Here is a 23,318-nt window from a genome sequence, read left to right on the forward strand (position 1 = left end):
CAGTAGGTTGCATTTGTGTTCAAGAGTTTGATTTATAATTTCAGATGGAGAGCAGGTGCATTTATAACTCTACAGGAGATTTACTGAACATTTCAGGCAACGCTATAACATCTCCATGGAGACAAGCAGGTGGTGGAAAAGTTACATAGGACATCTTTTTCAGCTAATAACAAACAGGGTATTTGAGTAATGCCACCACTTTTAAAACGATTGTGAAAAAAGTACCTAATAAAAGTTACTGTAAGCCTATGTAACTTTATGGGAGATGTACTATTTTTGAGAAAGAAATATCCACAAATGTTCAACCTTATTATTATTTGTTTGGGATTGGCTCCACAAACCTGCCAAACTTATGTTTTGTCTTACATGTTCTAATTGACAGCATTCACATCTTTGGGGTTGAAATAGCAGCACTTTCTGAAGCTATTGTGAAAAAAATAATTTCACTTTTGTTTCTTTATATTGACACAAAACACATTGGACCTTGTACCAGTTTGTTTTACATGTGGGTAAGACCAGTAATTACACAGATATTAACCATAAAACAGGTCAACACATCAAATTACACCGTAGAGTTCTGACCTGTCTCCAGATCAAGTTTAAAGCAGACTTATTGCGCAAAATCAATGTTTCAGAGCTTTTATTTTATTTTATTTTTTATTTAATGCAAGACAGACAAACATAGTGACCACTCATACACAGTCATGACAAGTGGGGATTAGACATACCAAGACATAATATGGTTTGTAGATGTAACAGGTATTTACAATTGTATGTGACAAGTCTGTGCTGCGTATGTGTGACCTTTCAGATCTTTTAACCGTGTTATAGTTGTTTCCCCTTCTCATTTACTCACCCAAAGTCATATTTGTTGTGATGTGTGCATGTTTGAGCAAGCTTTAATCCTTTATTGTCAAGACGCCATATTGCCAATCAACTCTTGTTTTAACCACCACCGGCATACACCCGTTTCTCTGTACTTACTACGTTCTCTAATTTTATTTTCCCAATCTGTGATACGTAGGATTTGGCAGCTTGCATAATCATTTTTGTGATCTGCAGCTATGGTTACGTTTACGACGACACCATGATCCACGAGTGTCATAGATAAACTATTGAGGTTTTATCTATAGCTCGGTAGTGTCTTTCTGTGTATAAAACCTGCCCACCCTGTAGTTTAATCCTCTCCAAACATGTTCTGAAATGCATGAGATTCTTGTATTAGTTTAGCAGTTCATATTTGTGCCTCCTCTCAAATGTTAACGCTACGCTGTTGTGGATTCTATCTTGATTTAAAACAAGTTCGCATATTGCCTTTTTAATCTCATTACTTCATCCATCAGAAAAATTGCAATTAATTTTTTTCAGAAACCGCACAGCCAGATTCTAATTTATTTGTTATCATGTTGAAAAACGTCCAGGCGTGCAGGCCAAATTAGCTGTCCAGAATGAGAGAAAGATAAGCAGACTTGTACAGCAGCACAGGCCATGGCGGTTTATGGGATTTTTATGATAAATATTTCAGATCTGGAGGTTTGCGGTGGTTATTTATTTAAAAATAGATGGCTTCTTCTTTTAATCTGACTCGAAAAATCACACTCAGCAGAAATGGGGCTCACGTCAGAGTCTGCGAGAGAGAAGAGAGGAGAGAGGAGAGAGGACAGAGTCAAGTTATTTCACTTATATTTTGAATGAAAGACGTTTTTTAAAATTCAGTTGCGTGTTGATTTAGAAGTTTTTGTCAGATGCTTTTTCAGTTATAAACCACATAATGTTTAGGAATGGACTGATATGGCCCATTTTGATTTATTTGTGTATTTATTTAATTGAGAATACTTACCAATGTTGATTACAATATTTAAAATGACCACACACATTGAAGTATAGTTGTTGTAAAGTTCATAAGTAAAAGCTGAATGTATTTTTTCAGATATAACACTATTTGTTGAATCATAAACATCTGACCTCACAGAGAAAAACTAGGACTGAACCAGGACAAAACCAGGATTATACCAGGATTAAACCAAAACTAAACCAAGACTAAACCATTACTAAACCAAGACTAAACCAGGACACGACACAGTCCTGAGCTCTCTAGTCTCTGTACAGTGATGTCATCTGAACCCTGTAATATGCAAATGAATGCACAAGGCAATGTGCTGAGGTGACCCCTAAGGAAAAGACGCATAGAGATGCACTGATACGGTTCTCTCGTTCCAATACCAATACTTTGATACTGGAGATATGTAGCTCAATCAATACCAGGGCAGAGACTGAAAAAAGCATCTACTTCCTTTAAAGACAATTAACAAAACAATATGGCTTTGTACAGGAAGAATTCTACTGGAGAATAGTAAAGTCTCCAGACATCAGTGTAGAACCTCAAACAGCTGAACTCAATAAAGCTGATATTTCTGCACAGACAGGTGTACCTCATAAAGTCGTCATAATAGAATAGAATATAAAGGTGGAGGCTTGTTTCTATGGAGATCTTATGGCTTTACTTGGAATTAAAATGTATGTATGACTACATACAATGAAGTATAGTTGTTATAAAGTTCATAAGTAAAGGCAAAATGTATTTTTTCAAATATAACACTATTTGTTTAATGATAAACATCTGAGCCCACAGGGACAAACAAGTAATGTCACCAGATTATACTTTGAAAGCTTGTTTTTAGATCGATTGATCTATCTATCTATCTATCTATCTATCTATCTATCTATCTATCTATCTATCTATCCATCTATCAATTCAGCCAACCATCCATCCATATATCTACCGACCAACCTATCCATCCATTCATCCATCAATCCATCTATCTACTGACCAACCTATCTATCCATCCATTCATCCATCCATCAATCCATCCATCTACTTACCGACCTATCTATCCATCCATCCATCCATCTATCTACCGACGTACCTAGCTATCCATCTATCTGTCTGTCTTTTCTTCCATCCATTCGCCTATCTATCTATCTATCTATCTATCTATCTATCTATCTATCTATCTATCTATCTATCTATCTATCTATCTATCTATCTATCTATCTATCTATCTATCTATCTATCTATCTATCTATCTATCTATCTATCTATCTATCTATCTATCTATCAATTCAGCCATCCATCTATCTACCGACCTATCTATTCATCCATTCATCCATCCATCCATCCATCCATCCATCCATCTATCTACCAATGTACCTAGCTATCCATCTATCTGTCTGTCTTTCCTTCCATCCATTCGCCTATCTATCTATCTGTCTATTTACCTGTCTGTCTGTCTATACATCCATCCGTCTGTCTGTTCTTCCATCCATCCGTCTGTCTGTCCATCCATCCATCTATTCATCCATCTATCTGTCCATTGTGACAAAAGTGGATAAACTTATAGTTGTTTTTTGCTGATATTAAAGACGTTGCTCTTCTCAGTTTGTTCGATGTGGACAGTCTCAGAGACGTCTCCATTTGGACATTTAAACAGCACATTCCACCACAGTGTCCTGATCTTTCCTGCAGCTCAGGGTTAAACTATGGGCTCTTGGTGATGTGATGTCAATCCAACCTACAAATCCAGGAGACCGTGTTGCCAGATCCAAACCTGACCTTTTATAAATGCTGGTGCAGTGAAGGGTGAGGAGTATTGACATTTGGAGCAGAGGTTTGTGTCAGTGTTTGACAAAATGATCCACCTTTTCTTTTGTCGGCGAAGCAGGAAAAATCCATGGAGCCCAATAAATACATTCTCAGAGTTTCCTCTCGGGAGCATCGGGTCCAATAGATGTTTACATTACAGCAGAGACAGACGGACGACACTAGAGCGATAGTGATTTTTCATGTTTTCTTGTATAAAATATTGCAGTACTTGTCATGTTCAACACTGAGGAAAAGCTTCGTTTGATTTTTGACACAGTGATAAAACACAAAATACAAAGATAGTCCCATAGTAAACTACTGTCTATCCATAGCAATTAGCAATTAACATGTCAAGTGAATATTTGCTTAGGATATTTGTATTAATTTCTTGTATATGTAAAATGTATTGTTGTACTTGTAGTGTTGTAATAATACTTGTATAACTTGATTTCAGCACTAAGAAAAAAGCTTGATATGATTTTCAGTGATACTTCGAAAAAACGATGCCACTGTTGTACCGTTGTCATAGCAATTAACGATTCAAAACTAATTATTATATCTTTTAAATGGTAAATGTCCTCGCCTACAAACAAAGACTTAATATCCATGAAATTATGATAACACAATATAGGTTTATGCAATTTTCAATTCAAAATAATGATAATTTTACTTTGTGGCCTGATAAAGACAAAACATTTAAAAACTACTCAGGAAAAGTTTCATTTGACCAGTTTAGTCTTGTTTCATTATTGATCATTGTTCATAAGTATCAAGGTACTAGTTTTAGTATTGATTAGTATGTTGGTATTTTCAAATTGATATACAGATATATACTGATAAAGTAATAGCACTTACTGACAGCTTTTTTGGCTTGGGTAGAAATAACTTAATCTACATTGGCACATTATTGTTATTGTACATTTCATGGTACTATATGGTCCAGCAGTACAAATGTATTTGTTTACATCTCTCTTTCTATTGTAGTTTAGACTGAAAAGCTAAACTGAACATAGGATTGACCTATTTGTGAACTGCATGATGGTAGCAGCAGATATGATGTGTTGGAAGAAGTACTCAATATTGTTTCTTGAGTAAAAGTACAGATACCAGAGCAAAAAAAAAACAAAAAAACAACAACAACTCAAGTAAAAGTAAAAGTATCGCATGAAAAAATCTACTTAAGTAAAAGTATTAATGTACCTGTTTAAAATTGTACTTAAAGAGTAAAAAGCACATATTTCGAGGTCTTGTAAGGCTCCAAATGTAGTGATTTTGATACAGATATGTGCTTTCTCTTGTTTGCTCAAATTATGTGTTAAAAATAAACCCCTCAGCCTTTTCAATAATAAAAAACACTTTTACTTTTCAGTCCTGTTCACAAAGGTAGTGGTGTAGAAAGTACAGAAAACTGCTCTCGATTGTAGTTAAAAGTAAAAAAGTGTTCACTCAAGTAAAGTAGATACCTAAAATACGTATTTAAGTACAGTGCTTTACTACTTTTACTTTGTTTCCTTCCACCTCTGTCTATGATTAACTTAACACTAAAAGAAACTAATTTAGGGTCCAGCGGCCAGACACATTACAAGCAATACACTATAATTAAAATACCATTCGGGAAAGCCTAAACAATGCTGCCCTGAAAAGACATGTCCAGCCAACCACTCGCTCGTACATCAGCGTCTATAGACCTGCCTATACACAGAATTACAGGGAGTTTCACGGCCTTACATCTCTTTAGCGGTTTGGTGGATGCCAGAGAAGGCCAGAGGGCAGAGGCTAAGTATAAAATGTCTTTGTTGTTTAGGTTTAAGTTGTTTTGAGTCATGGAGTTATGCCGACCACAGCACTGCTCCTCCCTGCCCCTTCACCCAGGCTAACCTCAGCTAAAGCAGGAGACCACACTGCACTGGGTGAGGAGTTCAGGCCAAAAATACAACCAGGAATTACACCCTACAAATCATTATGTCATCACGTCGTATCAGTAAGCCTTTATGATATGGTCAATTGAATGTAGAAAAACAAGATCTGGCATAAATGAACTTTTAAGCTCCTGCATAAACATTGACTTGAATAATTGCTATTACGTTTTATGTTTATTATGTACATTTTAAATCTAAACTTATTATTCAGATCTATATTGGATTAAATCTTGCCTATTTACATATACACAAAAAATACTACTTTTGTTCCATTTGAGTTGATCCAAAGCATATTTTAGATTTTAATTTAAATTTTTATACATAGGCTTTTTTTTAAATACTTAACACTACTATTTTTGGAGTTTGAATTTATAGGATCATGTTGGATTAACAAAAACAACTAGAAAATTAACCATATACAATTTATATATATTTATGAACGATTAGCTTACCTAACACTATGCGCATATCACTAATAGACTAAAAATAGTGCGCAACACTTTTCAACAACACAATTAAAGTATTTATAAAGTACAGTATAGCAACAAATGGTTTATTAAGTATGAGTTAGGCTTAGTAGTATTAATAGTAGTTACTAAGCCTGAATCATGTAACAATGCGTGAGATTATAAAGTCTTTCTTCATGTTTTATTGCAGCTAATTAACATGTATTTATTATAAAGTGTTAAAATTGCTGTGATGTTTAGGTTTTGTTTAGTGTTTAAAGTAATAGGTATCTCAGTAATGTTTAATCTCAGTGCTCACAAAAGCCATAGAAGTCCAATGAGCTGTACTGAGCGCCTCATTATGGACCTACAATATGGCTTTGTCGTTACATTGTCCACTTGATTATAATACACAGCTGCTTGATGCATTTATTGACTCCACATTCACAGACTCTTTTGTGGGGCTCGGGCTGATGGTGAGCGTGCTCTGTCTGGGCTTGTGTTGCAGCAGGTGTGCAAATGGTGGCACAAACAGGATAATAGCAGGCTTTGTTTACACAGACCTTATAGTGTATGACAAAGGATTACATTTTTGTGCTTTTCTTTACCTGTTTCGACCTTCACTGCTCCTGTGTGGAGTGAGAAGTGGTGCTAGTGTAGATGTAATAGGTTTGTAGATCTTCAAAAATAAATAAATTAATTAATTAATTAAAAAAGGGGAGAGATGTAAGAGGAATTTTAGGACTGGTTTTACTGTATCTTAAAGGTGCTCTATGTAACTTTTCTGAATGGGAGTCGGCTCTGCTTGTCACCATGGAGATGCTATTGGTTGCAATGTTACTATATAGTATTAAACTAATCTGTCTTGCATTTATTAAAATATGGTTGTTTTTATTGCTCAAAAATGCCTTGAAAAACATGCGTTTTATTGTAGGTGGCGTCACCTCTCCCCAGATCTGACCTGTAACTTGGTCAAATAGCGTAACCAGCTCATCTCCATAGAGACTGGTAAATTCTGCAAAGCACTTTGAATTACTTTTTATACAAATTGTGCTATACAAATAAACTTGCCTTGCTTAAGTTTAATGACATACTATGGAACATCATATAAACAAAACAATAACATTTGTGCAGACAAGCAAGTGGCAGACCCTCCACCAGAGAAGTTGCATAGTGTCCCTTTAATACTCACATATTATTCAGTGATGTAGATCACTATTCTAATGTTACTCAAAGGTGCAGATGGAAATTATAGTTTCCCCCTCATAAATATGTAGACATCTTAAAATAGTGCTAAGAGTGCCATGCTTACAGTCATGATTTTTTAAACTAGCAGCCCTCTTCAGCGTTTGTTCATTAAAATGCAGAGTGGCAGAGTGGTTAGCGCACTTCCTCCTTAAAAAGAAGGTTCACTATAAGAGCTCTCTCCAAAGTAAAAATCTAATAATGATATAAGTGATAGGCATAATAACTGTGATTCTTCATCACTCCTGTAATGATCAGTCATGGATTTGACCTTAATCATGTGATTAAGTAAAATGTGTCTTGCCCAGGTCAGATATACTGAAAAGTAGCTCTTGAGGTCAAACTACTGTCTGCGCTGTCTGCATCTGTCTATTGTGATGAATATATATATATATATATATATATATATATATATATATATATATATATATATATATATATATATATATATATATATATATATATATATATATATATATATGGATAGATATATTTTAATATCCATGCAATGCCTAGTCTTCCAAAAATATTTTAAATCCGAGGGCACAGTGCTCCACACACTTATACCCCTCAGGGCATCAAAGTGACAGGGTGAGAAACAGGACCTGACAGGTGCGACAGGTGGTGGGCGGAGCTGCAGAAAGCGCCTAAAACTGTTTCACTTTCACTCATGACATTTCACATCCCACAATCCACTGCACAAGGCCCAGGGGCAAGATATGTGGAAAACAGGCCAATCACCGACATAGTTAAATCTCAACATTAATTCAACATTCAGGTTCTTCTTTGAATAGAAGTATAGAAGTTGCAATGTTATTGCTTTGCCTGAAATGTTCCACAGTATGGCATTAAACATATCTATTTAAGGGGTGCAGAAAGCTTTATGGCCACAATGAATAGAAAGGTTAAGAAGACACAAAACATTTTTTTTTTTCTTTCAAAGGCACCGTTACAGTTTTAGGCAATGCTATTCTGTCTGTTTTGTCTATTTTGTATTTTTTGAGTGTTTTTCTGCCGTATGGATTTCAGATTCTATAGACCAATAATATTTAATACAGATGGGGGCAGATAAAATGGCAAAGTACAATGTAATCAATAGAAAAATCTGGCTTGCATATTTTTATTTTATTATAGTGTATATTTATTATTCCTTGCTCTGGGTGGCACCATAACACCTAGTTTGTGAATATTGCTCTCTGACAATGGCAATAAAAGTGATTCACATTCTGATCTGATTGTATTTGCTGGGCATTAAAATACTACAATACTTGCATTCATCAAAGAAAACAAATAAATAGGTATATGAAATAGCCAGATAAATACAAGATTTCTTAATGACTGGTCCATTGTTTTAACCTGGGACACTGAGCTAAAGAAAAGGAGCTGCTTCTTGGCTGTTGTGTGTGAAAATGGCGTCTGCTCTGTTGGTCACAGATGGTTTTCTCTGGACATTAACCTGAGTGTTAACCCAGCGCTCTGCTCCAGTCTGGTCACCTTGAGCTCACCTCTAAACACACAGACCCCCAACACACACACTTGCCCCCCTGCCTCCACCCTCCACCCTGCCCCCTCTCTCTCTGCCCCGCTTCCTCTCAAATGCAGCTTTCTCCCCATCTCCTCCTCATTCACACAATTTCATACAGTTCATCAACCAGAAAATACACAGGGTCTTACATGCAAACAACACATCAAAATATGGTCTACACCAGGACTAAACCACGACTAAACCATGACTAAACCATGACTAAATCAGGTCTACACCAGGACTACACCAGGACTAGATCAGGCCTGGACCAGGACTAAATCAGGACTAAACCAGGACTAAACCAGGACTAGGCCAGGACTAAACCAGGACTAAATCAGGCCTACACCAGAACTAGATCAGGCCTGGACCAGGACTAAACCAGGACTAGGCCAGAACCAAACCAGGACTAAATCAGGCCTACACCAGGACTGCATCAAGCCTAGAGCAGGACTAAATCAGGCCTAGACCAGGACTAAACCAGGACTAGGCCAGGACTAAACCAAGACTAAATCAAGCCTACACCAGGACTAGATCAGACCTAGACCAGGACTAAACCAAGACTAAACCAGGACTAAACCAGGACTAAATCAGGCCTAGATCAAGACTAGAACAGAATTAAACCAGAATGAGACCAGAACAGAATTAAACCAGAATGAGACCAGGACTAAACCAGGTCTAGACCCAGGACAAGAATATAACTAAACCAGGACAAGACCGGGACAATACTAGGTCTACCCCAGGACTAAATCAGATGTTTGAACAAACCCATTGTAAAGCCTCAGTCACAATGATCCATACAAAGGCTCTTTGGTGATTTTTCTGCTCATTTCCTGTGGCATTCTTGAGGTGAACTTAAGAAAATGTTTTCGTTCAGCATTCGTAAGTTTGTAGCCAGGTCAATGATTGTCTACAATCGCCATACGAACACCTTACAAACTCCTTAAGAACAAGGCATGGGTTTGAGGCTCAAAACTTCACTCCAGAGACCCCCATGTTCCTATGCTTAGTGAGTTCCTCAAGAACACTTTAAGTTGCTATTGTTGATCTCTTAAGTTGGGTTTTAGACAAACAAATGCCTTTTTATCTCTTTACGACTGTAGTAAGTTGCTAAGTTTGTAGTATGGTGTTGGTATGAGAGACTGGGATATACAAGCGTTACATGTTGATGACATGGTGAAGAAATGCATGGTCTTTTTCTATTAAAAGTTCAAGTTTATTAGAATGTATTGCTTTTTATTATTCCACTGTGATGTTTAATGTTTTAGGCAGTTAAAAGTTGTCTTGAATGGTTGTTGTCTGCACCACAGCTTGAGCCCGGTGTTATATGGTTGCTTTGCAGTGAAAGTGAGTGTGTATTTGTGATAGCAGCTGCAGGTCCCTGGGCTCAGTTCAAAATGTCTGACTTGGGGGCAAACAGTAAATTGGATTTCACACACAGTCCTTCACAGCACCGTTCTCCTCTCCTCTGCTCTCAAAACAAACTTTAAACTGTGTTACTTTAAAGGTTAGAGCCACAGCATTACCACAGCGCCCCCCAGGGACCAGCCTCCTGTATACAGATATTTACACAAATGTCAAGGCCGAACCATGTACCACTTAAAATGCCCTCTCTCCTGGCACCAACTGCAGACAACAGCAAAGCATTTTGTTAAAGGGATCTTTTTTATGATTTTTGAGGAAGTATTTTCTATTAAAGAGAGGCTATTACACTTCTATGGGGTATTACCTATGGGGTATTACATATTCCAATCATCATGTTGCCTTTTATTGTTTTGAAAATGCTATATTGGCTAAAAACATCCATTAAAATGTTAAGTTAGTTTCATTTTTGATACTGCACATCACATCAGGTTTGTGAAGAATATATATATTGTTATATATGTTGGTTATAGGTTAAATCATTCTTATTTTCAATTCCATAATTAAAGGTGCACTATTCGTTGTGCATGCCATCTTGTGTCCATGGAGATGTTATTGTCTAGAATGTTTCAGAGTGTGGCATTAAACTTATCTAGCCCCATGGAGACAAGCAAGTGACAACAAGTGACATCACCAGGCCAAGTTAAAGGTCAAATCTGTGGAGAGGGGAGCCTTACAATAGAACACCATGTATTGTTTAGCAATAAAAAAAAAAGATTGACATGTTTAGAGCCATATTGTGAAACACTCCAAGCAACGTAATAACATATCCATTGAGACAATCAGATGACAGTCTCCAAACCAAAAAGTTACATAGTATCCCTTTATCCTTTAGTTTAAGGCTATGATTTCCTTTCATTCTTTACACTATGAGGTGCATGGCAAAAGTACTGCATCATGATGATAATGTGTTTTCTATTTAAGTCCTTAATACAAAAGTGTAGGTGACATTCAAAGGTCCCACAGATGATGCCAAAAGGCTGTTAGCTAATTAGCCAATTTCCCAGCATGCTTTGTGTTTATCAGTTTATAATGACCACACCTGCGTGAAGGACAAGGGGGCGCAATCAATTAGCATTTTCTAATTGAGTGATTGTCATTCTGCTGCAGTAGGGAATTAATTTCTGTTAATAAAAAGTAAAGATATAGTCAGAAATAGCTACAATAGTTTGCGTTTTAGGCTAAATATATTATAAAATATTTAAAGGTACATTTGTAATATGTAATAGTGGAGGACATGCCACATACTTACCAATCTTATCAATGTTACTGACACGATGTGGCCAAATTCCAGGTCAGAGTTGTGTAAAAATGCATGTTTTTCAAGGTTCCTGTACACACAAAAAATACAAGATAGTTAAGTTTAATGTCATACTGTGGAACATTCCACGCAAAGCAATAACATCTCCACAGAAAGTGAAGTCCTATATTAACCAAAATGGATTCTTTTGAGCTTAAGCCATGTTGTAATGTTTTTATTTCATCAAAACACACCTGTATTCATGTTTTGTTTCATTCACACATGTTTGAGTAACCCTGCTTTATTAGTCTGTCTACATGTATAAACCTCAAAATGCTCTGTTCCACTTTGTGATGTCATGAAGTGGTAGTTTTCAAATTAACAGCTACATTTTTACCTTTAGCTCAACAGAGTTTGGCAGTTACTGGGTTGAAATGATCCAAATGACTCTAGTGAAGGTGTGTGGAGTTTAAAAATACAGCAAATCACTTCCTGTATTGCAGCATGACACCATAAAGTGGAACAGTGCGTTTTCTGTTTGAGAAAAGAAATATGCCTAAATATGCAGGGTTTGTGTGTTAAACATGTGATAATGAACCAAAACTCAACTCCAGATCTGTTTTTGATGAGGAAACAACATTATAACATAGATCAGAAAATATTGTAATATGGGCCCTTTAGTTGTTTATCACTATGGCAGCTGTCTTTATTTTTAATTATTCTGTAAATCTATGGATAGTGTAAATGAAACACCTCTGTCTGTGTAAATAAGACCCAGCATCTCAGTGTTCTGTATCCTGCTGTGTGCTGTGGTGGGGAATACAGAGCGTCTCCTGACATTGGCTTTACCTCTGTGATCATTACAGATAAATTGGTTTAATGAATTGCCAATTTGGGAGGCCTTGGGCACAGGATACCAGAGCGTGTGTGTGGGCGTGTGAACTATAGGCTTTGTCAAGTCTGTGGTACTGACAGGTTTCAAGACAATGGGTGTATAATGCATTATGGGAAATTTATGCTAACCAATACCTATATGGAACAGAAAAAGCTTATTGAAGTTAGATTAGCTTTGGGGAGGGCAGACACTAGAGCTTGTAAACAAATGCAAAGTCAAATGTCTGTGTTCAACATTAAAGGTTCAATATGTAACCTTTCTGGTGGTGGTGAGGGTTTGTTTCTGAGGGGATGTTATTGTTCGTCTGGAATGCTTCACAGAATGGTGTTAAACTTATCTATCTTGAATTTATCCAATTGCATGTGTTGTCCTCGGAAACATGATTCTATATGAGCATGGGCGCCTCTTCTCTACGATACATCCCTGGCAAAACAGTAAAAGTTACATACTGTAACTTTAAATCTTATTTCGGTTGTAATCATAGACTGTATAAACACGTGGACTAAGTGAGTATGACTTCAACCACAGCGTTCGGCTCCAATCAAATGAAGCTCATCGGCGCTAGCAGTTATAGGGGCGAATTTTGAGCCAAGTTGCATGTTAGGAATTCGGACCGCGAGTATCATAGCAACCAAAGAGCCAATCCGGAGCGAGGCTGTTGAAAGTAACGCCCCTTCCTGTCCACACCGTTGGTTTAGCAAGGACCTTGCAGAGCGGATTAATGCAAACATTTTAAGGCTAAAATGACAAGCTTGACAGCAACAGTTACAGAGAGAGATGTGACATTTTTTCAATAGAAAGTGAATTGGAGCCAGAGTCAGAGCCAGACAAAGTACGCCCATGCTCACTTCCTATTTGGACCACAGCGGCTAGCAGGTTAGCTATGTGCATTTAAATATAGAGTCTATTATTATGGCCCTAATTCTTGTCATGATTTGTCTTGATGTATCACTATGGCAACAGTGCTAATTTTGATCACTGTGGGATTCATGAATAGAGTCAATACGATTTCTATTTGCGGGCGCTTAAATGTTATTCTAATATTATGCAGCTCTTTCACAATCTATAGCAAATCCAATAAGCCATTACACAGAGATTGATCTTTTCTTCAACTAAACATTTGCATTTGGAGAAAGAGAGAAGGGTAGTGTGTATGTGTGTGTTTGTGTATGTGTATGTATGTGTGTGTGTGTGTGTGTGTATATGTGTGTATACGTGTGCGTGTGGGGGTGTGTTTGTGTATGTATGTGTGTTTGTGTATATGTGTGTGTGTTTGTGTATGGGTGTGTGTTTGTGTGTGTATATGTGTGTGTATATGTGTGCGTGTGGGGGTGTGTATGCATGTGTGTTTGTGTGTGTGTAGGGGTGTTTGTGTGTGTGTGTGGGAGGGGGAGAAAAACGAGAGTAAAAGAAAGAAAAAGAGCAAAGCAATGATAAGAAGAGAGAGAAGGAATTCGGGAAAGACAGATATAAAGGTAAGAACGAGAAAGAAAGAGATAGGGAAAAGGAAAAGGAAAGGGAGAGAAGAAGAGAGAGAGTGTGAGTTTGTAAGTGTGTGTGTGTATGTGTGGGGGTAAAGAGCGTAAAAGAGAGAAAAAGAACAAGGGAATGATGAGATGAGAGAGAAAGAAGGATGGAAAAGTGAAGAAGGGAGAGAAAGAAGGGTAGTGTGTGTGGGGGGTAAAGAGAGTAAAAGAGAAAAAGAGAGAAAAAGCTGGGGAATAATGAGAAGGAAGAGAAGGAAGGAAAGAGAACGGTAGTGTGTATATGTGTGTATGTGTGCGTTTGTGTGCGTGTGTGTGTGTGTGGGAAGGAGTGAAGAGAGTAAAAGAGAAAAAAAGAACGAGGTAAAAGAGAGAGGGAAAAAGGAAAAGATAGAAAGAGAGAAGGGTAGTGTGTATGTATGTGTGTGGGGGGGTAAAGAGAATAAAAGAGATAAAAGAGCAAGGGTATGATGAGAAGGAAGGAAGTAAAAAGAGGGAAAAGGAAAGCTGGAGAGAGAGTAAGAAAGGGGGAGAAGAAGGGATAGAGAGAGAGAAAGAGAAGGATAGCAAAATAATAAGAGAAATAAAGTTGTGGGTGAGAAAGAGAAGGAGGAAGAGATAGAAAAACAAGAAGAATAAGAAAGTGAGTGTGAGAGAGAATAAGAGAGAAAGACTAAGGGGAGATAAAGTATAAACTTCGTACATGTTTGTCAATGTCAATACAATTTAGGAGAGAGACAAAGAAAAGTGAGTAAAAGAAATGAGAGAAAGAAAGAAAGGCAAAAGAGGGTGAAGAGAAATGCACGAGAGAGACGTTAATAAGGAGAGAGAGCAGAGAGAGAGAACATAAAAATGGAGAGAAAACACAGAGACAAAAAATCAAGAGAGAAAACTAACTAGAGAACGAGGTAAAATAAGAAAGAGAGAAAAGAAAGAGGTGAGAGCCGAAGGGAAAGGGGAAGTACAAGAAAGATAAGAGAGAGAATAAGAAAAAGATATAGTGGGAGAGAAACAGAGAGGAACAGAAAGAAAGGAGAGGAGAAACAAGGATAAGAAAGAGAGAAAGAGGTGGGGGGCAGAGAAGGGGATAGAAAGAAGTCAGTGAAGAAGAGCGATAAAACATGTCTGTTGTTGGGTGCGAGCGGCTCTTGTTCTTTTTCACTCTGAGCTGGTGTCGTCTGGATTTATCGAGTTTGGCAGCAACTCAACACTTTAACACTCCTCTTTATGTGTCCAATCACTGCTCTGTCAAGCATGTCCACCACCGAGGAAGAGGAAGAGGAGGTGAAAGAGAAGGGAAGGAGGAGGAGGAGAGGGGGATAGACTGGAGGAGGAGGAGGAGAGACTGGCTTTCACTTATCTGATGTCACTGAAAAGTCACTCTCCGACCACCTCAGGTCAAAGCAAAAGCACAAAACCATTCACAATAATCTATAGTGTTAAAGCAGACTCAGAGCTTTAACCATGTTCTCCTCTAATTTACTCTCTCCAAGTTGTTTCGGGAGTGATTTGTGCATGTTTGAGTAATCTTTAATCGCTTATTTTGAAGACGACATATTGCTCACTAGTCAGAGGTGGTGACTCAGCTCCCATTGGGCACCACAGTTTTCTAACACAGAAGTCAGCGGATTTGTTTCTTTTATTAAGTCGTTTTAGATGAATATTGAGATTTAAAATGTGCAAATGTTAACATAATGATCCACGGGCGTCATAGATTATAACTGTAGAGCATAACATAATATGTCTTCTTTAAGTGCTTGTGATTGAAATGCAAAAAAATATACAGGGACACAGCGTATATGTAGCATTCAATCACATGTGTCGTTAAACACCTTGAAAAACATGATTCTTATTTTGAGCGGGGTCTTCTCTTCACATAACTGACCTGTAACTTTGTCACTGTGGAGACCCTTCATGAAAACCTTCGGACATTGCTTAGAACATGCTTAGGTTTAGATCTGCTTTAGACCTGGTTTAGTCCTGTATATATCCTAGTTTTTATATGTAGTCCTAGTTTACATGTTGTTTATACCTTAATACTTAATCCCATTTACAATTATAAGAAACACCCAAAGTCAAGGTATCTAAAAAAGGTTAATGATATGCAAATGAAAACCAGTTTGTAGTGTTTGAAACCCGATGAATCATGTTAAAACGATAAACGCAAAATAAAATCTGGTTTATCTTTTGCAGATTCCATTGTTGCTAGTCAAGAGCTGAAAAAGTCCAGTGATGTGATTGGTGCAAATATAAATCCATAAAAAACGTGGGCATTGGTTTGACCTTTCAAATGTAATGTGGCGTAAAACGAGCTGCAGATTTACCAGAACAGTTATTCAAATGGTGTACAGGGAGAGCGATATTGATACAGCTCCTATTGTCTGCAGCAAGTCCTGTGTCTGAGCTCTGTGGGTTTAATAAATGTTTGTCATATTTATCATGACACAGGAAAGAAATGTAAAGAACTACTTATTTTACTTCATATAGGTTGGGTTCACATGACATCAGAATTCTGTTATATGTGAGATTCTGCTTTCTGATTAGATTACCATCTTGACAACAAAACACCAAACTATAACATAAACAACTTGGTAATCATGTCCAATGTTTAATTAAGAATAAATCAGCATTACAGTTATCAGTATAAAAGCTATATTTGATTTGAACATCTACCTTATATCTGGAGAAAGACAGGCTCATGTTTATGTCCCTCACATAATCCCTTTCATAGTACATTTGTAGGTAACAGTGTACAGCTGTAGCCCCATAAGAAAGCACATAATGCAGTTTTAGTTGTTGCCAACAGCGATGACTGAAACAAGCTCAGTGGACATCCCCATGTCTCATACCATCTTTTAATGTAGTGACAAAATCTGACATCTCCCTCTCTCTTTCCCTCCATCTCTTCACATCTCTCTTTCTCTCTCCCCTATTCTGACAGCCCATCCGTTAAGCCCCCCATGCAGCCTCCTCCCTTCTTCCTATCTCTCCCTCTCTCCCCCTCTCTATCTTCCCTCTCTCTCACTCTCTGTCGCTCTCTCTTTTCCCTTCTCCCTCCTTCTCTCTCCCCCTCTCTCTTTCTCTCCTTCTCTCTCTCCCGCCCTCTTCCTCTCTATCTCCCCTCTCTCCCTCTGTCTACGTTTCCCTCTCTGTCCCTCCCTCTCTCCCTCCGCACGTCTCAGAAATAGCTTTTTTCCCCGTTTTCTTTTGACAAGTGCCCGTTTTTTCTGTGGAGATGAGAATGAGGTAATATAAGACGACTGCTGCACATAATCTATAATCTATATTCTATAATCTGCAATCTATAATCTATAACCTATGATATGTAATCTATAATCTGTAATCTGCAGAGGGAAATTATTCAAACACTGAACTCATACATTTACACTATTCTGGGTTTTTTGAAAATATCTAAGATCATTTGAGTCAGATGAACAAATTAGACCAATAACGTGCATTGTCTGCATCTATAAAGTGTTTTTATCGTCCAAGAACCAGGAAGGGCACTTTTAACATGCTAGTTTGAAAAAAAATTAAGAAACTGCAAAATTAGATTAATAAATTAGACCAATGATGTGCACTGTCTGCATCTATAAAGCATTTTTATTGTTCAAGAATCGGTTGGAGTTCAGTTCACAATTTTGACCTCACATTTTAATTTTTTTTATGTCATATTGTATCTGTCACTGAAACACTGCTTTTTGCATCTGCTACAGTTTTGAAGTGTAACTCAGCAAAGTGAACCATTTGTCAAGCCAAATAAAAAATCATTTCACAATGTTGTGGTGAGATCTTATGGCACTGTCCCTGTTTCTGTGTCAGTTATTCTTAACAAACTCCAGTGCACAAACTGACTGGGCTGGATTTGAGTTTTAAAGGTGCAAAAGTAATGTGCTTCCATTAAGAGAGGGATTATATTAGATGCCCAAAATGAGCATGAACATCTCTAAATGAGGTTGTGATTATGGATGTGCCGATACGATACTGATACAATACTGATATGGTCAAATTTTGATGGATCAGACATTGGTTGAGTTGATAATGATTCAGTCGATATCCTATTTTAGTCTGTAAATTGGTGTAACAAGACGATTTCCTGGATGCTGTCGGCTCAAACACCTCATAATATTTTTGTTTTTATATTGTTAGAACATTTTGTCATTCTGTAGTTACTTTAAAGGTTAAATGACAGATACAAAACACATGGATTGTTTTTTGTTTTTTTGCCATATGCCAATATAAATGATATTTTCAGTCTTTGCTCTAGTATCGGTTGATATCGGCCATGGGCAGATACTTAAAGCCAAAGTATCGTCATCATTTCAGAACAGAAAAGGCTGTATCGTTGCATCCTTAGCTGCAGTGCATTCTTTTGCAGCCCCCCTCAGACCTGAGCCTGACTCTTAATGGGCTATTAACTCAGTGATAGTCAGATAGATTAAAGATTAAATTGCAGGATTTCTTAAGACTGCAGAAAATGGTAGTGTGGAGAAGGAGAGACCATTGAGGGGCTCTGGCAGAAAAGAGTAAGACAAGCGTGAAACATTGACAGAAACCGGCGCTCAGCGAAAGACAAACCAGAAGAGCTGCTATCTGTGCTCCCCAGCTGTGAGACTTAAGCTGCTTACACGACTCAGCCCAGAGAGAGAGAGAAGAGAGGGAGGAGGGAGGGAGGGGTGGTGATAGAGAGAGAGGGAGAGAGAGGGAGGGGGTGATAGAGAGAGGGAGAGAGAGGCAGGGAGGGAGGGGGTGATACAGAGAGAGAGAAGAGAGGGGAGTGATAGAGAGAGAGAGAGAAAGAGAGAAGTGAGGGAGGGAAGGAGGGAGGGGGGTGAGAGAGAGAAGTGAGGGAGGGAAGGAGGGAGAGGTGTGAGAGAGAGAAAGAGCGAGAGGGGGGTGATAGAGAGAGAGGGAGGGGAGTGATAGAGAGAGGGGGTGATAGAGAGAGGGAGGGAGGGAGGGAGGGAGGGAGGGGGTGATACAGAGAGAGAGAAGAGAGGGGAGAGATAGAGAGAGAGAGAGAAAGAGAGAAGTGAGGGAGGGAAGGAGGGAGGGGGGTGAGAGAGAGAAGTGAGGGAGGGAAGGAGGGGAGTGATAGAGAGAGAGAGAGAAGTGAGGGAGGGAAGGAGGGAGGGGGTGAGAGAGAGAAAGAGCGAGAGTGGGGTGATAGAGAGAGAGGGAGGGGAGTGATAGAGAGAGAGGGAGGGAGGGAGAGGGGGGTTGATAGAGGGAGAGGAGAGGGAGAGAGGGAGAGAGGGGAAAGAGAGAGAGTTAAAGGGGGAGGGAGGGGGAGTTGAGGAGAGAGTGGAGGAGAAGAGAGGGAGATGATATATCTTCATATCTTCACCTTTATGGTTAATTGCAGAGTCCATTTACTTGCAACACTTGAACTTTAACAAAGGCACAAAGGCTTCAACACAAGCTCATTATAAAACCTTTGTGATGAGCTGCAAATATATCAGCTGATTATTATCAGGATAATCCAACACATTTCCTGAGGTCATCCCTTAAAAGTAACATTAAGCTACACTTCGTTGTCTTTATTTGGATATTTGTCCTTTGCATTTGTTGATGGTGGAACCCAAAACCCAACCCAAACAAACACAGAAAAGCCTGTGGGAGCTGTGAATAGAACTTGTAACCTTCTTGCCTTGAGGTGTGAGCGCTACGCTACTCAGCCACCATAAAAGCAGTATAGTCATTTGTGTACATCACTAACCTGTATTTATGCTCTTGTTTCTTGTTTATCCCAGGAGGAGTGAGCCGTCCTGGGCCGGTCCCTGCCTTCCTCCGGAGTCCTGCGGTCCTCAGTCCTGGTCTGGACCTCAAACCTTTTCTCCAGTTCCCCCTCGAGTCCCCTCACCCCGCATCTATCGGCCTCTTCCCCAACTTCAACACTGTAAGTCTAAACCTCAAAATGATCTATAAACATAAAAACTTGCCGACCTAATTGAGGATTTTGCTAATTATGCCATTTGCTTATATTCTAACTGTTATTTATATATTGACTCAATTTTTTGTGCATTTTTTGTGCATTTTTGGTGCACATAACATACTGGGCTAATTTGATGTTTAAGTAGCTAAAGATCCCATGTAAGTGTGTCTATGAGAGGAGCTGGAAGATATGGACGATATATCAAAAAAATAAGCAAAATTTTTTTTCCCCTTGAATCAAAAGATTACATTTTTGGCTCATTGTTCTGGTTGGATAATTATCTTGCAAGAATACATCAGCATTAGAGTTGTCATCTGTAAAAGCTACATTTCATTTGAACATGTTTACCTCGTATCTGGGGACACAGTTAATTTCCGCTGTGTTTTTAAACTCCATACACCTTCACTCGAAACATTTGGATGATTTCAGCCCTGGAATTGCAAATCTCTTAATAAACAAAATGTAAAATGGAGCTGTTAACTTGAAAACTACCACTTCATGACATCACAAGGTGGGATCGAACATTTGAGCTAAGGGCTACTGAAACGTGTTAATGAAAAAAAACAACTCTGTGTATGTTTTTGAGTTGTTTTAACAGAATTATAACATGACTTAAAGCTCAAAATAGTCAATTTGACATAATATAGGACCTTTGAGTATAACTATATAGATGTTTTGTGTAATGTTATAAGTATTTGTTGCTTGCAGAGTATCTACAAAGCCCATCTCTATCACTAAACCATATTTACAGTTTGTCTGGTCTGAAATAACGGGCTGACGGCTGTTGACTCTTTCTTCGTGGTGGTAATGGAGCCAATGCCGCTCGAGTGTTTTACTGCAATAAAATGACTTACAGCTAATCGATGCTATGGGCCACACTGCGTCCTCCGCGTCAGCACTTTGCGCGCTTCTCATTTCCAGATTGGGTTTCATGTGAAGGTCACCGTGGCGACAAACCAGGAACACACTGTAGTAAAAAAAAAAAAAAAAAAAATCTAAATCAGCCAGAGCCAAAGCTGAAGCTGGTGCAGTGGAAATGTCCTTGAGAAAAGTCAAATTATTAAACTATATTAAGTAAAATTAACCATAATGAAATAAATAATAAAAAAAAATATCTAAAAATACAATAGAAATACTTTGTCTAGTCAACTAATAAAAAAAACAACTGCTGAGTACTAACCTAACTGTTATTTGGAGCCCTGTTTGGGTGATCCTGCTTTACTGTTCTGCATTCAAGGCTGAGGAAATGTCAGTTTTCACCTACCCCCTATCTCTGCTCACTCCCTTTATTTGTGATTATTCAAAAGATTCAGATGTCACACATGCTGGGTTCAAAAATGTCAAGTAGCCATTTTTCAGCAATAAAACCACATGAAAGAAAATGTGCTGCTACAGTGAAATTGTATGCAGTATATCAGCTGTGCCATTTGAAACAGGAAATACATGGGCCTGTTTCTATTATTAAGCCATTTTAGATCAATACTGTAGTTTATAATGAACAATATGTAGACTAGAATAATTATCTATGTATGTTTAATACTTAACCAGTGGTGGAAGAAGTACGCTATTTTGTTCTGTAAAAGTACAAGAAAAACATTGGTTTAACTTAAAGTATTAAAGTACACATTTAAAAATATACTTAAAGAACAAAAAGTTAAAGGATTAAAGGATTTTTAGATCTTATAAAGCTTCAAATGTAATGATTTTGATAACATAAACTTTGTACTGAATTTTGTTCAACAGAAACAACTGAATCAATAGGTTTCTCCTTGGTGTTTTTATTTGTACATTTTTGTTTGCTCAAACTACCAAAAAAAAAAAAAAAAAAAAACCTCAGCTTTTTCAGGTCTCAGACAATAATAAAAAATACTTTTACTTTTCACTCCAGTTTAAAAATGTAGTGGAGTATAAAGTATCTATATTAAAACTGACTTACGTAAAGTACAGATACCTACAGTTTCTACCCTCCACAAATCCACTTTTAGAGATCAGAAAGATTTTTTAGTTCAGATAACACTATTCCACCTCAAGGCACTCAAAGCACTTTACATCAAGGAAACACTCACCATTCATTCATCTGTGGGAACTGGAATCACACCATCAACCTGTGGGTCAGTGGATCTGACCCCTCAACCAATGATGTTCACGTTAAGATCAGTGAAGAGACACTTCTGAGCTACTGTCTCCCACGATACCTGCTGTCAGCTGATAGAGCCGAGACTGAACACAGCAAGTATTTCCTTAAAACAAAATACAAAACCAAAATAATCCAACTGTATTATTTATTCTTGAGTAACTACCAAACTGCTTTGTGTGAGTCTCTTGTTCTGGGTACATGAATCAATTACATGAATCAATTAAACGTCAATTTATAAGCTCAACCGTCAGATTTGGAGCGGTGCTGCAGGCAATACCAGTATCAGTATTAGCGCATGTTTATGTAATCTCTAAAATAATCATGGTTATTTTTGTGGTTGGTTCTGAACACTTTGGGATGGAGCTGGAGGAGGTGTCTGGGGGTGAGGGAGGTCTGGGAGTCGATGCTTAGACTACTGCCCCCACAACCCAGTCCTGGATAAGCAAAAGAAAATGGATGGATGAATTTTTGTGCAGAAAAACTAAAATAAAATCAACAAATGAACAATCCCTGCCCCATTTCTTTTCAAACTCTATGTAGTTACAGAATTATAGGGTGTAATTTGAAACACAGAAATACCCCCAGGTACTTTGGTAAAGACCTTGATAAAGCAACTTGACTTTAAATTATTCACCATTTGAGATTAAGTCATGGTCTCTTAACATAAACTGCTCTGAGGCCATTTTAGAAAGCTATAATATACATCGTTCAGCCCAAATGTATTCATGGGTTTTAGTTTCTCGTTATAGGTGACATTTTGAGGACTTTTTACCATTCAAAAGACATCATACTGTGTTTTAAACTGTCAATTACTATGGCACCGGTCCTAATGTTTCATCATTCTTAAATCTAAATCTACGGATACCAGACATAAAGGAGTGGTTCGGTGGTTAGAGCATTCACCCACTAACCCAGAGGTCGGTGGTTTGATCCCAGCATAATCAAGACAAGACACTTTACTCATCTTGCCCATGTTTGAATGCGGTGTGTGGGACGTTTGGTGAAGATTGGCAGCCTCACCTCCTTCAGTCTACGCCAGGGCAGCTATGGCAACAGAAATAACTTGTACCATCACGAGGAGAGAAATACATGAGTAGAATGTTTTTTGTTTTTATTGAATGGTAGAAAGACAATATTTAAAGATCTATATATTACTACATATATTACTACTACAAAACTGACTCTTGTGAGCTTTAAGTCATGTTATAATGTTGTTACCTCCTCAAAAACAGATCTGGAGAACGTCGTTCAGCTTGTTGTATGTGGCAGGTTGTTGAGTGAAAAACCAGTTTAACCCTCAGAGCAGAGCAGAGGGTCTGTGGAGCCTGTAATCACAAACACAGTGTGAATTAAACCGTTTGAGCGGAGACCAAGAGCCACTGCTCCCGTATCTATCACCACATACACACACCTCAGTCTGTTTTATAATT

General features: G+C 38.0%; 1 protein-coding gene across 1 annotated transcript in view; it reads left to right on the forward strand.

Annotated features, from left to right (window-relative positions):
- The window catches only part of LOC117371191 (zinc finger protein 385A-like), a 54,246-nt gene that overhangs the window by 11,485 nt on the left and 19,443 nt on the right, over positions 1 to 23,318 (forward strand). Inside the window, exon 2 of the mRNA XM_055221990.1 lies at positions 19,570 to 19,715. Coding sequence (XP_055077965.1) covers positions 19,570 to 19,715 — 146 coding nt within the window. The remainder of the gene's footprint in view (positions 1 to 19,569; positions 19,716 to 23,318) is intronic.

This window comes from Periophthalmus magnuspinnatus, chromosome 5 (assembly GCF_009829125.3).
Source record: "Periophthalmus magnuspinnatus isolate fPerMag1 chromosome 5, fPerMag1.2.pri, whole genome shotgun sequence".
In the NCBI taxonomy this organism is placed as follows: Eukaryota; Metazoa; Chordata; class Actinopteri; order Gobiiformes; family Gobiidae; genus Periophthalmus; species Periophthalmus magnuspinnatus.